General features: G+C 47.4%; 1 protein-coding gene across 1 annotated transcript; it reads right to left on the bottom strand.

Moving 5' to 3' along the window:
* Positions 1-624: 624 nt before the first annotated feature.
* KLF17 (KLF transcription factor 17) lies at positions 625-2,078 on the bottom strand (the record flags this gene model as incomplete). The annotated part of the gene is made up of 2 exons (XM_081144876.1): positions 625-869; positions 1,205-2,078. 2 exons carry the CDS (start codon positions 2,076-2,078, stop codon positions 625-627), a joined length of 1,119 nt encoding a protein of 372 aa, XP_081001002.1.
* Between the last annotated feature and the right edge of the window lie 12,700 nt (positions 2,079-14,778).

Genomic DNA, 14,778 nt, shown 5'->3' with positions numbered 1-14,778 from the left:
TACTTGAGATGCCAGATCCCATGCCCTGCAGTGGGGCATTCCATCCAAGCCTGGAAGGGCGGGAGGAGACAGAAACTCTGGGCATGTGGCTGGTGAGTGCCAGGCAGAATCTGACTCAATACATGTGTCCCAAACAGTCCAATAGTGTTTTTCTCATTTACCAAAAGAGGAAACATGGCATAGAGATCAAGGACCTGTCCCGAGGTCACATGGCTAGCAAGTGGTAAATTCAGGATTTGAACATAGCCTGGCTCTGGAGACTGTGGAAGACCAAGATAAGGAAATTGGATTTTATGCAGCAGGCAAAGGAGAGTCACTGAAGGGTTTCAAGTTGGGGAGTGGCAGAAGATAAAGATTTTTTTAATGAAGCTCCCAATCTCTACTTTGCTCCATCTTTCCATGTGGCTTAACTCAGCAAAAGTAGGTGGCCCCAGAGAGGTAAAGGCATCCAAGACAGTTTTGGAAGAGTCCCTGACGGGGTCCAGAGCTCATATGGGCTTCATTTAACACTGCCTCGTAATTTTTCTCGGTCGGCATCTAAGCCTATACCTACCAGAGACTAGCTGGTCAGAGGCAGGCAGGATCTGGGTGGAGAAGCCAACATGAAGGGAAGAGGAGACTGATCTAAAGACCAGGAGCAGGAGGACCAGCCATCTGTTCACTGTTGGCCTGTGGATTGGGGGATTCTGGCACCCGCAGATGAATCCTTCGGTGTTGCCTGAGATGGTCAGACCTCATGAATTCGCGGCCACACTGATCACATCTATGAGGTCGGTATCTGGTGTGTATCCTTGTATGTCGTCCAAGCTCATCAGAACGGAAGAAAGACCATGTACAACCTTCCCACGTACATTTATAGGGCCTCTCACCTGGGAAGGGAAGTGACAGGGAGAGAAGGAATTAAGGACAGGAATTTAGGCCAGCAGGTGGGAAGGAAGGGGGCTGACTCTGTGAGGCAGAGCAGTCAAGGCGGAGCCATCAAAAGGAGAAACACAGGAAAACTGAGGAGGTAACAGCACCGGCAGTGCCCATCATTTTGGTACAGCCATACTGGACTGTGGGAAAGCCAAGGGGTGAGGACAGAGAGGAAGGTCCCAGAATGGAAGGAACAGGCTAATCACCAACCACTACAAACCAGTGGTCCAGCACAAATCTAAAGCCCAGACTCCTCCCTCCCACCCCGCCTGTCTGACACCTCATTCACCTGTGTGTTTGCGCTGGTGACTCACGAGGTGGGAGCGCTTAGTGTAAGCTTTTCCACAGTTCTCATACTGGCAGCAGTAAGGCCTTGCAACTGGGGCTCTCCTCCAGGGAGCCCTTTCTAGGGCCCTGCAATTCTGCTCTGCTCTCTGTGGAGCAGGTGTGAGCTGCTCAGGTAGGAAGGGGTCTTCCTGGGAGGCTGGCTGTCTAACAAAAGAGTCCTGGGATTCTAAAGTCAGTAATGATGGGGACCCAGCTGGGGGCATTCCACAGCTGTGGGGATCTCTAGGGGACAACATTTGAGCCAAAGAGGGGAGCACTGCCTGGCCCTCAGCAGAAGGCATGGTTGGGGGCAATAACATTTTAGGTGTTAAAGAGTCTCTAACAGAAGGTACTGTAGGGTGGCCAGAATGAGACATTGTTGGTGTCCTAATGTGGGACATCATTAGGATTTCACTGGGAGCTGTGACTGGTGGCCCATTTCGGGGCATTCTTAGATTCCCACGGAAGGTCATGGCCACCCCTTGAATACTGGGCTCTCCTAAGGACATCATCTGGGCTCTCCTGAGGACATCATGCCACTTTTCCTTGAAAATCACCATTTCTGGTTGAGAGGGAGACATTCCCTGAGAGTAAATCATTTGGGAAGGATGGCGAGTCACTTGGGGGCAGTAGTTCACACCATGCTCGGGCAGCAACACACTGAACTGTGGCCCCATTTCATTCACATTCTGCCTGGGCGCCTCAGCAGGAACCAAGGGGATCCTCTCCAGCTGTGGACACTGAAGGATGTCTTGTTGAATGCCAGACGAGCCACGGTTCCAAGGGGTGTGTACTCCACTGCTTCCAGGAGATGGAGACATGTCCAAGATGCACATTGATTTCTCAGTATCCTTGGAGAGGGAGAGTCAGGTGGAATTAATCCTAGCTCCAATTCCAGTTCCACATGTCCCTCCCACCATCTCTAGACCACACCCGAATCCATCACCTCTTGCCTGTATTATCCTACCTCCAGGCCATGTTCCAGTTTGGGCTTTTCTTTTTTTTAATCCTTACCTGAGGATATGTTTTCCTTTTTTAAACTGACTTTAGAGAGAGACAGAAACACTGATGCAAGAAACTTCGATCCACTGCCTCCAGTGCATGCCCCGAGCAGGGATCGAACCCAAAACCTTTTGGTGCACAGGAAGATGCTCCAATCAACTGAGGCACCCGGCCAGGGCTCCAGCTTGGGCATTTCTTTTTTTCCTTCTACCTGTGCATGCTCACTTTACCTGTCTAGACCTCATACTCAAGCCCCAGCTCTACAGCTCTGTGATGGTATAAACTACGGCTGTCTACTAAGTGAGAGGTGCAAAGAAACACTGACAGCAGACTTTCTTAAGAAGCCCCTGGTCTCTGGGATGGATAAGACAGAGATGCATACACAGAAATATAACATCACAGAAGCCAGCTGGTCGCCCTCACCCAAAGGCTAGGTGTGATGAGTGTCCTCAGTTTAGGGAAAGAAAAGAATGGCCTTGGGGTTGGGAGGGTTCAAAGTGGTGTTCTTTGAGGCAGGGATCAAATTTGAGAGATAGAGGAAAAAGGGCATGCTGTAGGGAAAAAGTGTGAACAAATACTCAGGGGTTAGCATGAGTTCAGTATCATAGGGCAGATAGTGAGTGGGCAGGGTGGCTTTTGCAAAAGTTTCAGAAGGCTAATAGGGCCTGTTATACAGCATGGCCAAGCTCCCAGTATCACGGGGACCCCAAATCTCTTCCCCGACTTCCCAGGGATCTCTACCCAGGATTGAATGGGGTTGGGTTCATAAAAAGGAAAGTCCTAAATGCCACATAAAAGAACAGAGTTGTAAGCATCAGAGTGTTACTAGAAGAGAGTAACACATGATAAGCAGAGATCTGGGAAGTTGAACCAGGGAGAAGCCTGCAGGATGGATCAAAGGAGGTAAGAATAAGGCAGAAAGGCTGCCTCAAGAAACCAGGTGGGTAAAGGGTCTAACCAGAATAGGCCAGTAAGTGGAAAGATAGGGATGGATTTGTTTCTCTAGAAATACATTCCTCTTTGAAACCTTTGGGGCTTTTCTTTTCTTTTTTAAATATATCTTTATTGATTTCAGAGAGAGGAAGGGAGAGGGAGAGAGAGAGATAGAAACATCAATGATGAGAGAGTCACTGATCGGCTGCAGCCCGCAACCCAGGCATGTGCCCTGACCGGGAATTGAACCCCGATCGCCTGGATCCTAGGTTGACGCTCAACCGCTGAGCCACACCCGGCTGGGCCCTTTGGGGCTTTTCTAAGATGCAGGTCTGGCTGATAGGACCAGTGGAAGCTTAGGTGTGATTCATGCCACTTTTCCTCCTTGGCATGTTTTTATTATTTCATAAAAAGCAACAAAGAGCAAATAAAATATTACACAAACTACACCTTCAACAAAACTCTGAGAAAACCTTCAAACTCCAGATTACATGTGAGGGTGAGAGAACATCTCAAACCAGCAGGGTAGGTGCAGAGAACCACAAAGGTAGGAAAAGTAGAGACTTCAGCTAGGTCCCGGCTTTAGCAAAACTTACAACCATCTGCAAATACTTATTTACCTACAGAAGAGGGTCTCACCTAAATGGGAACTGCTGTGGGCAGGTCTGAGGTCAAGCACTGGAGGAAGTAAGAAAAAGAGGCAGACTGCCGGCTGGGCGTGGCTCAGCGATTGAGCATTGACCTAGGATCCAGGCGACTGGGGTTCGATTCCCGGTCAGGGCACATGCCCGGGACACAGGCTCGATCTCCAGTCGGAGGCGTGTAGGAGGTGGCCGATCAATGACTCTCTCATCATTGATGTTTCTCTCTCTCTCTCTCTCTCCTTTCCTCTCTCTGAAATCAATAAAGATATATTAAAAAGAAAAAGAGGCAGACTTTGAGATGAAGAAAAAAGTGATTGGTGGCAGAACCTCTTGAAACAGGATAGGATTCAAAAATTGTTTTTTAAATCGTCTGTTACTGTAGCAATAGAGCTCAAGCTGGGAAACTGGGAAAGCTACCCCATCATCTCCCATCCACTCCTCCACTGGGACAGTGCAGAAAAAAACAATCAAATATGAAAACCAAAACATAAGTTAAAAAAACACACTATCACCCTAACTGGTTTGGCTCAGTGGTTAGAGCATTGGCCCTCGGACTAAAAGGGCCCAGGTTCGAGTCTGACCAAGGGCACATACCTCGGTGTACCTCAGTTGCAGGCTCAATCCCTGGCCCTGGGGCGTGGGGGGGGGCAACCAATCAATGTGTCTCTCTCTCCTCTTTCTGAAAAGCAATGGAAAAAATATCCTCGGGTGAAGATTAAAAAATATATAGATACATTATCCATAAAAGACACAAAACCATCAAAACAGAAATTAAAGACTGCAATTTCTCACCCCAGCCAGTTTTGCTCAGTGATTAGAGCATTCGAGTATGGCCTATGGACTGAAGGGTCCTGGATTTGATTCCAGCCAAGAGAATGTACCTCAGTTGCAGGCTCAATCCCTGCTGCATGCAGGAGGCAACCAATTGATGTGTCATTTTCACATCAATGTTTCTCACTCCCTCTCTCCCTTCCACTCTCTCTGAAAAGCAATGGAAAAAATATCCTTGGGTGAAGATAAAAAGAAAAGGAAGGGAGGGAGGGAGGGAGGGAGGGAGGGAGGGAGGGAGGGAGGGAGGGAGGAAGGAAGGAAGGAAGGAAGGAAGGAAGGAAGGAAGGAAGGAAGGAAGGAAGGAAGGAAGGAAGGAAGGAATTTCTCAAAAGAAAAATAAAATTCATCAGAAAAATGCTGCCACAAATCAAAGAAAAAGAAAGCAGAACTTAAGAAAGCAATTGCAGCTTTTATACCAATTACAGAATCATAGAGCAGAAGTAGATGAATTCAAGGAAGTTATGCTCCGACAATAGGCTGAGTTATAGTGGGGGGGAGGGCATTGGAGGGGCTTCTGTGGTATGGCAACATCTCACAAGTCCTTACTTTGTGATAATTCATTAAGGTGCACACTTTAGATGTTTATACTACTAAATAGTTAAAGAAGAACATCAATGGTTTTCAAATTAGAAAATACTTCCTAACTCATTCTATGAGCCCAGCATTTCTCTGATACAGAAGCCCGACAAAACATCACAAGTAAAAAAAACAACAAACCAACTTGGGGTGGTAAACACACAACACAATATACAGGTGATGTATTTTAGAATTGTATGACTGAAACTTATAATTTTATTAATCAATGTCACCCCAATAAATTCAATTTTAAAATATATAAAAATAAAATAAATTAAGCCACACATCTAATGCAATCCTTCCCAATAAAACAATAGATAAGTCTTTTATGAATATAGATGCAAAAGTCCTTAACAAAAAACTAACAAATCAAATCCATCAGCATATTAGTGGATTATACAACATGACCAAGTGGAATTTATCCCAGAAATGCAAGGGTGATTCAACATATGAAAATCAATCAATGTAATGTACTACATAAGTAAAATAATGGGGGGGAATCATCATCTCAATTGATGCAGAAAAGGCATTTGAAATAATTCAACACTCTCTCATTTAAAAACACTCAAAAACTAGAAATAGAAACTTCCAACACAATAAAGGGCATTCATGAAAAACCCACTGCTAACTCTAGTGGAAGACTGACAGCCTTTTCTCCAAGGTCAGGAACAAGAAAAGGATGCCCACTTTCATAACTTCTATTCCACATGGTACTGGCAGTTCCAACCAGAGCAAGTAAGCAAGAAAAGAAATAAAAGGCATCCAAATTGAAAAAAGTAAAACTCTGGTCTCAGATAATACAATCTTATGTGTAGAAAATCTGAAAGACACACTGACACGATCTGTTAGAAATAATAAACAAATTGCCCTAGCTGGTTTGCTCCGTGGTTAGAGCATCGGCCTGTGGACTGAAGGGTCCTGAGTTCGATGACAGCCAAGGGCCACCTTGGTTGCAGGCTGGATCCCCACCCCAGTAGGGGTGCATGCGGGAGGCAACCAATCGATGTTTCTCTTTCTCTCTCTCCCTTCCACTCGCTCTCTGAAAAGCAATGGAAAAAATATCCTCAAGTGAGGATTAAAAAAAATTTTTTTAAGAAAAAGAAATAATAAACAAATTCAGCAAAGTAGCAGGATACAAAGTCAACACACAAAAATCAATTGTTGCTAAACCCTATCAATGAACAATCTGAAAAGGAAATTAGGAAAACAATTCAATATATGATAGTTGAAACTTCTGATTGAGGAAAAATTAGTATTTGGTTGAAATCAGTAGGTATATGAATGGTGGGAAACTGGGACAATGGGACTCATCCAAGGTAACAGTACACAGGTTACTTTCTGACTGTAAGGCTAAAGATAAACGTGGTGACATTTTTTGCACGGCCGGTGTGGCTAAGCAGTTGGCATCGACCTATGATCCAGGAGATCAAGGTTCAATTCCAGGTCAGGGCACATGCCTGGGTTGCGGGACTGCAGGAGGCAGCCAATCAATGACTCTCTCATCGTTGATGTTTCTGTCTCTCTCTATGCCTCTCCCTTCCTCTCTCTGAAATCAAGAAACACATAACATATATATATATATATATATATATGTGTGTGTGTGTGTGTGTGTATATATATATATATGTATATGTATGTGTGTATATATATATATATATATATATATATATATATATATATGATAAGCTTGAATAGAAAGATCAATTCAAGGGCAAATGTGGAGAGCCAGATGCAATGCAAGATGAAGCTTACCGAACCTATGAGACTTTACCAAAAATCAAAAATCCAATTAAGCCTGGCCGGGCGTGGCTCAGCAGTTGAGCATCGACCCAGGATCCAGGGGATAGGGGTTCGATTCTCGGTCAGGGCACATGCCCGGGTGGCGGGCTCGATTCCTAGTAAGAGGCGTGCAGGAGGCAGCCGATCAATGACTCTCTCATCATTAATGTTTCTATCTCTATCCCTCTCCTTTCCTCTCTATGAAATCAATATATATTTTTTAAATCCAATTAAGCTTTAAGATCTAACTAATTTAGAGGTAATACAAGAGATAGAACATCAAGCTAAATGATATGAGAAAGCAATCTGATAAATCCAGAAAAAGGAACATTTTATAAAACAAAAAGTAGGATTATGAAAAAAGGAAAGTAAGTCAGGAAAAAAGAAAACTATAATAATTTCAAAGATACCCTAAGGACATAATAACCAGATGCAGTGTGCGTTCTTAAATTGGATCCTGGTTTGGACATATCAGCTAAAAGACATCTTAGGAACAATAAGGGGAATTTGAATAAGAATTTCACTAAAATGTCATTAAGAGATTATCTATCATTAATTTTGATAGATTTGACAATGTTTTGACTAGGGAGGGAAAAAAATTTTTTAAACCCTGCAAGTGTTGGGGAGATCCTGTTGTATTCACCACTATATGCTCAGCAACTAGCATAAGTAGACACATAATAGGCCCCAGATAAATGTCTATTGGACGGTATTTCTGGGGTGCGCATCCCCCCCCCCCCAGTAATGGCTCTCTTTTATTTTCCTGATCCTTCACCGGTAAACTTTTTGAGAAATGTCTAAACTCACTTTTACCAATTCCTCAACTATTCTCCCAAATTCACTCTGGTTCCCATTGCTCCACAGAACCAACTTGCATAAAGGTCACTGATGACTTAAGTCCAAAACCTTGTCAGACTCCTCTTTGCTTGCCCTCTCAGGAGCTTCTGAGAGTACTGGGACTCTTCTTGAGATGTTTCCTTCCCTTGGCCTCGGGAGCACCTGGACATACCTGCCTAGTTTTCTCCTTCCTACTCTCTGGCCCTCCTCCTTCCTTCTCAGGCTCCTTTGCAGATTTCCCCGGCGCTACTCTCAGGGCAATCTTTCTCATGCTAATAATCCATTTCTGTTTATATTCCAATTATTCTCAAAACAATAGCTCTGGGGAAGATCTCTCCAGAATCCTCCAGCTGCCTAATGCTGTTCATTTGGATGACCCACAGGCACTTTGGACTACGTCCAAAATCCTGATTATCTTAACCCAACCCCCAAAACACCCCCAGGGAGGGGGAAAAAAAAAAAAAAAAGCTTAATCCTGTTCTCATCTCTTCCTCTCAGAAAATGTCACCACTATTCTCACCGAATTGAGCAAACCAGAAACCTGTTAAGTCATCCTGGATGCCTCCCTCACCAACTAGATCCAAGTAATTATCAGTTCTTGTGGTGTCCACACCCGAAACACCTCCAGGATCCCAGGATCTCCATCTCCACCGGCACCCCTTCAGCTAGGCCGCCATTTTCATTTCCACTTGGATTATCACAATAGCTTCCTCACTATGGCCTTGGATTCTGCCCGCAACTGACAGGGCACTCTTTTAAAAAATGCAAATCTCAGTTGACAAAAAATGCAAACCTAATTGTGCCTGACCACGTTTAAACTCACCACTGACTTCCCACTGACCTTGCGATAACCACCCGAAGCCCTGGCACGGCCTCCAGGACGCCGGAGGCCCTGCCTCCCTTCCCTGGGCCTGGTCTCACGGCGCCCCTTCCCCTCCTCCCAGGAGGCGCCTGCGGTCTGCTCTCGGGGCTGCAAGCCCTTCGCCTAGCCAGTCCTCGTCCCAGACCAAGCCCACTGCTGCCTCTCCATGCCCGAGACCCGACCACGCACCTTGATTTGCTCCCGGGGCCCCTGTACTTGACCGTACACTTCCAATCACCCGTGATTTATTAATAAAAAGGTATACCGTCTTATGGAAAACGCGCCACGTATTCCCATGGGCTGGCAGAGGCCTGCCACTTCGTAGGACTCCAATAAATATTTACTTTTTCCTCCCCGCCCACGTCCCGCTGACTTCTACCGCGGCCTCCTCCCTCAAGTGCCCCCTGGGCGCCGCCCGGGGCCGTCCACGCCCAGCGCCCAGCGCCGGCCCTAAGGCTCGGCGGGCGTTAGCGGAACGAGGGACGCGTGGCTTTTTGGTAGATGTGTACGGTGCCGTCCACGCTGCAGAAACATTGCACCTTCTCCAATCCCTGTTCACGGCCACTCGAACGAACACGGCCCGCCGAACCCCCAAGCCCGGCCCTCGAACCCTAGGACGCCACCCGCGGCCGCGGCCCGGCCCGGCCCGGCCCGGCCCGGCCCGGCCCGGCCCAGCCCGGCCCACCTCCGCCGGCGGGCGCCCCGCCGCCTGCCAGCCGTCCAGCACCTGCTCGCCCCGGTCCATCGCCGGCCCCGAGCCGCCGCGCCCCGGCCGCGCGACGCCCGACGCCCCGGCCCGGCCGCCCCGCCGGCGTCGCACGTCGGCGGCCGCGCGCCTCACGCCACAATCACGGCGCTCGCTCCGCTTCCTTCCCGCCGCGCGGGGCGGGGCCAGGCCGGCCCCACCCACCCACACCTGGCGGCGCCTCGCCGCCCCCGGGTCAGCCGCCCGCCCGCCCCGCCCCGCCCGCCTCGGCCTCAGCGTCTCCGTTTGGCCCCGACGGGGCTGGGGGACGCTGGGGCTTCACACGTCGGCCAGGCCTCGTTGACCCGAGGCTGGAGGGGGGAGACCGGGCCGTAGGGAGCCCCACGCCACCGGCCGGGGCAGGGCTCTTGCCCCAGCTCCTGGGGGCCCCGATCTTCTCCGCCCGCTGCCGCCGCCCCACCTGCGCGCAGACCCCGAGCCGCGCGCCCCGCCGTACAAGGGGTTTTAGTCTACGATTCGCGTGGAGTCCCCGTTGTGTGTCAGGCGCTGCTTTTTTGGAACTAGGGGATACAGTGGCACACAAAACAGAACAGAGGCCTTGCTCTCGAGGAACTTTCATCCTCAGTGGGCAGGCAGAAAAATGAATATAATAAAGTCAATAATATAATTTTAGATGGTGACGAGTATTACGGAGAAGACATAACAGAGAAATGTGAGCCGAGAACTAACGGCCTAAGCGGAGCCATGCACTGGAAGACTGAAGGAATCTGAGGCGAAGAAGAGCCTGGCATGCTGGACAGAAAGCAGGACAGCCGGGTGGCCTCAGTGATGCGAGCAAGAGGCAGAGAAGGATGGCATGAGGACAGAGATGGGCAGGGTCTTGGAGATGATGGACAGTGGTTTGGATTTTATTCTAAGTGTGATGGGAAGCCACAGAAAGATTTTAAGCAGGAAATTGGTGTAATGTGATTTAAGTTTTTAAAGTAATCATTGGGCTCCTTTGAGGCTTAGAGATTATAGGGGACAATATGGAAGCAGGGATGCCAGTTAGAGGCTGAAGTAGCTCTCCAAGAGAAGATGTCTTTGGTGGGGGTTGATGATGGTGATTAGATACTATTTTATTACTATATATTTTTAATCCAGACCTGAGGGTATTTTTTTCCATTGCTTTTCCGAGAGAGAAACATCGACGTGAGAGAGATACATTGATTGGTTGATTGCTTCCAGCACGCGCGCCCTGACGGGCAGGGCATCAAACCTGCAACCAAGGTACGTGCCCTTGGCCAGAATCAAACCTGGGACCCTTCAGTCCACAGGCTGATGCTCTAATTCCTGAGCCAAACTGGATAGGGCCAGGAAAATTTTCCAAATGCACCATCTGGTTAAGAGGTGAAGTCTGGAGTTAGGGCCTGGGTTTGAATTCCACAATTGGCTCTGGTTCTGAGATTTTGGGATCTGTGATCTAATCTTCCTGATTCTCGTTCTTTATTAGCAACCAGCACCCGAAAGAATTAGCTTTGTGAATTATGAATGATCCATTAATTCCAACCATAAACAATCCATTTATTCCATTAACAATCCCCCCTCCTCCCAGGGCAAGGTAGGACAGGACAGAGCCATCCCCACCCTTCAGCTTTTTTATCCAGAGCCTGTTTCTGTTATGGAAGTCTGGAACGCCAGGGCTGGAGGGGAAGGGGAGTTACTCTGGAATCCTGCCTCCAGCCCCAACCTAAAACTACACCCCATTATCCACTGATGTCCTACAGAAACATGCCAGGGGCCTGGGAATGACTCAGGCACAGGCATGTCTCCTTGTTCTCCCTGTCACCCTCCCAGAACCTGGGTCATTCTGGGCTCTAGTCCTGGGTCAGTGAGCTGTCCACCCACCCACTGCTCCCAAGGAAGAAAGGGGTCACGAGAACCTCCAGTCTGGAGCCAGTCAGAAGCACAAGTAACAACCTGGGGCAGGGAGTCTTGTAGGACTGAACCCTTAACCTCTGGAATCTAATGCTGTCTCCAGGTAGATAGTGTCAGAATTGAGTTGAATTGTAGGACACCAGGCTTGTGTCTGAGAATTACATACATATACATTCATACACATTGGAATTAGGCCCAAGAACCTAAAAGAGTTTGATAAAATGTTTGTTCATGATAGATGGTTCTTAATGTCTTACCTCCCCATTCTCTCTGAAGGAGGAACTAGCTACTTGGATAAAAATGATAATGAGGTGATTGAGGCTGTAGCAGGAACAGTGGCAGAGGAATGTATTGTGTATCAGAATATTCACATTGCATGGCCGGCGTAGCTCAGCAGTTGAGCATCGACCTATGATCCAGGAGATCCTGGTTGATTCCCAGTCGGGGCACATGCCCAGGTTATGGGCTCAACCCCCAGTAGGGGACATGCAGGAGGCAGCCAATCAATGACTCTCTCATCACTGATGTTTCTCTCTCTCTCTCCCTCTCCCTTCCTCTCTCTGGAATCAATAAAGAAATATTTTTTTAAAAAAAGGAATGTTCACATCAACTATTCTCTTCATAAGAAAACAAAAACAAATCTTAAAAATCAAACTAAAATGTATGTTTGCACCATACTCCGCACTGGTAAAATCAGGAGACAGACATGTTTGTTTTTAAGGCAAAACTTCAGATCAGTCTAAAGATTAAACTTGGCTTGATTACATGAACTTGGATTTTGTATAAAATTGCTTCTGAGCTATTAGTGTCTATGAGAAAGGGGTTTTTGTTTTGTTAAACCCATTTAAAGTGTTAGAATTTCAGCTGCTTTGTTTTCTGGGAGTTTGGGCAATATTGGATTTATGTAAGCTCTTGTTGGTCTCTATAAACCCATCAGAACAAATATACTTTCATTTGAGTCTTCATAATCTAATCTGTTAATACCCTTGGGAGGTAGGAAAATATTCTACACTTACACAATGAGATTTAAGGCTTTTCTCATTTATAGGCTTACGGATGCCCAGAGCTTGCAGCTTCAGTTTTACAGCTTCGGTCACTACTTGGAGTGGGTGCAGAGCCACAAAAACTCACCAGTCCAGATCTCAAAGGCCTCTTCTCCTTTCCACTGGGCCAAAATATTTTAAGTGATTTGGTCTCATAAATCAACAGGGAACAAACAAAAAGACTAACAAACCAGATTCTCTGTCATCTCTCACCCTACAGAGAGATCTCATCCTCCACCCAGCAGAGATCAGCAATGGTCAAACCATAAAACCAGCTCCTGACCATTGCCGCTCCCCATGGAGGAAATGCATCGGCCTGCATAAATTAGACTCCTGTTTGCACAGACTGCCCTCTTAGCGATCAGTCCAGCCTGGCCTAGTGGCCTCATACCCTCTTGTAAAGGAGGACTTTCTAACTCCTGAGTAGGGCAAAACCCAGTCCTTCCCTGTTATGTCTTTATTCCCTGTGTGTGTCCTTTTACTTTTGCACAGAAGACTTCACTTCTCCCCCACCAAGCAAGTCTCCAACACCAGCTGGGTGTCCTACAATTTCACTTAATTCAGACACTATCTACCCAGGGACACCACCAGATTCTACAGGCGGAGGACTCAGCCTCACAGGACTGCCCCCACCATTTCAGGCTCCAGTTGCAAGCCCAGGTTGTCACCTGTGCTTCTGACCTACCTGCTATAGGTGGGAGGTGCCCACAACCCCCTTCTTGGGTCTCACTGTTTTGCTAGAGCAGCTCACTGGAACTCAAGGAAACATTTTACTTACTAGATTACCGTTTTATTATAGAAGGATACAACTCGGGAACAGCCAGATGTAAAAGATTCATTGGGCAAGGTATGTGTAAGGGGGCGGGCTGAGCTTCCACACACTCTCCAAGTGCACCACTCTCCCTGAGTCTGCATGTCCACGGGTCTGGAAGCTCTCTGAACCCTGTCCTTTCCAGTTTGTGTGAAGGCTTCATTACAGAGGCATGATTGATTAGATCATTGGCCATTGGAGATTGATTCGACCTCCAGCCCCTTTCCCCTCTCTGGATGTCAGGGGGATAAGGCTGAAAGTTCCAACCCTCTAATCACATGGTTGGTTCTCTGGGCTACCTACCAGCCCTTATCCTTAGGGGGATCCAAAATCACCTCATTCACACAACAAAAGACACCTTTATGCCCTCATCACTTAGGAAATTCCAAGGGTTTTCAGAGCTCTGTGCCACAAACTTGGAAGAAGACCAAATATATATTTCTTATTATAAATCACAGTATCACAGTAGGGAACTGGCAGAGTAACTTAAGCTCAACTCTCTTCCATGGTGGCCGCTGGCCTATAGGCGACTCCAAATCAGGAGTACAGGCTGCTCCATTGTCGTATCCTCTTGTCACCTTGCCATCTCTCCAATTTCCTTTCCTCCTGCTCAACCAGTCACAGAAAGCAGACCAAATCCGCTGCACGTCCAGCATGGGCATGACGTGCCAGTCTCCTTGTGATGACCTCCAACGCCTCTGCAAGTGATTCTCTTAGACCAGCCACTCCTGGGGAGGGGTGTGGACTATCCCCCTCCTCCTTCGTGTGAAGATGAAAGAAAAGCCACGGCTCTTCTCCCTAGGCCAGAGATTCCTGTCTGTAACTCCCGTTCCCCTCTCTCCCTCCTTTTCTTCTGCTTACATGGAGGTGGGGAGTTTGGGATGGTGGTTAGGGATAGCAGAGCTGATGGGTTAACTCAAGTCCTCAAAGGGGTGGCTAGCCTTTAATTATTGCAGGATTTTTCTTTTTTTTAGAATCTGGAGTATTTTGTGCTGCTTTGTCCTCAACGTTGGTCCTAGAGGACCCTTTGGAATAAGAGGAAAAGTCCCTTTCAGCATCCTTTTTTATTTTTAAAAAATATATCTTTATTGATTAGAGAGAGAGGAAGGGAGAGGGAGAGAGAGATAGAAGCATCAATGATGAGTCATTGATCGGCTGCCTCCTGCACGCCCCCTACTGGGGATCGAGCCCGAAACCCGGGCATGTGCCCTGACTGGGAATCGAACTGGGATCTCCTGGATCCTAGGTCAGTGATCAACCACTGAGCCGCACCGGCAGGGCCAGCATCCTTTTATAACCATTGTTGTTGAATTGTTCTCTCCTCTGGGTATAGAAGTGAGTGGTTTTTCTCAGCATGAACTGAGACTCAGAACAAGGTATGCTCTCATGAGGTCCAGCCATGGATGCTGGAGGGTCTATGTTGACTCCGTTTGAGTGTGCTCCTTGTATAAATTGAGTTATAAAATCTCCTAGGAGAATGTTGCCAGATGCTCATAGCCTGAGGCAGTTTACCAACTCTTATTACGGGCACTCCTTCCAATCCTTACTATACTTCTTGAAGGAGACTCTGGGCTCCAGACTTTAGAGAATAAAGG

This window comes from Miniopterus schreibersii, assembly GCF_964146895.1.
Source record: "Miniopterus schreibersii genome assembly, chromosome: 8".
In the NCBI taxonomy this organism is placed as follows: domain Eukaryota; kingdom Metazoa; phylum Chordata; class Mammalia; order Chiroptera; family Miniopteridae; genus Miniopterus; species Miniopterus schreibersii.
Note: the sequence above shows the minus strand (reverse complement) of the source record. Positions and strands in the feature narration are given on the sequence as shown.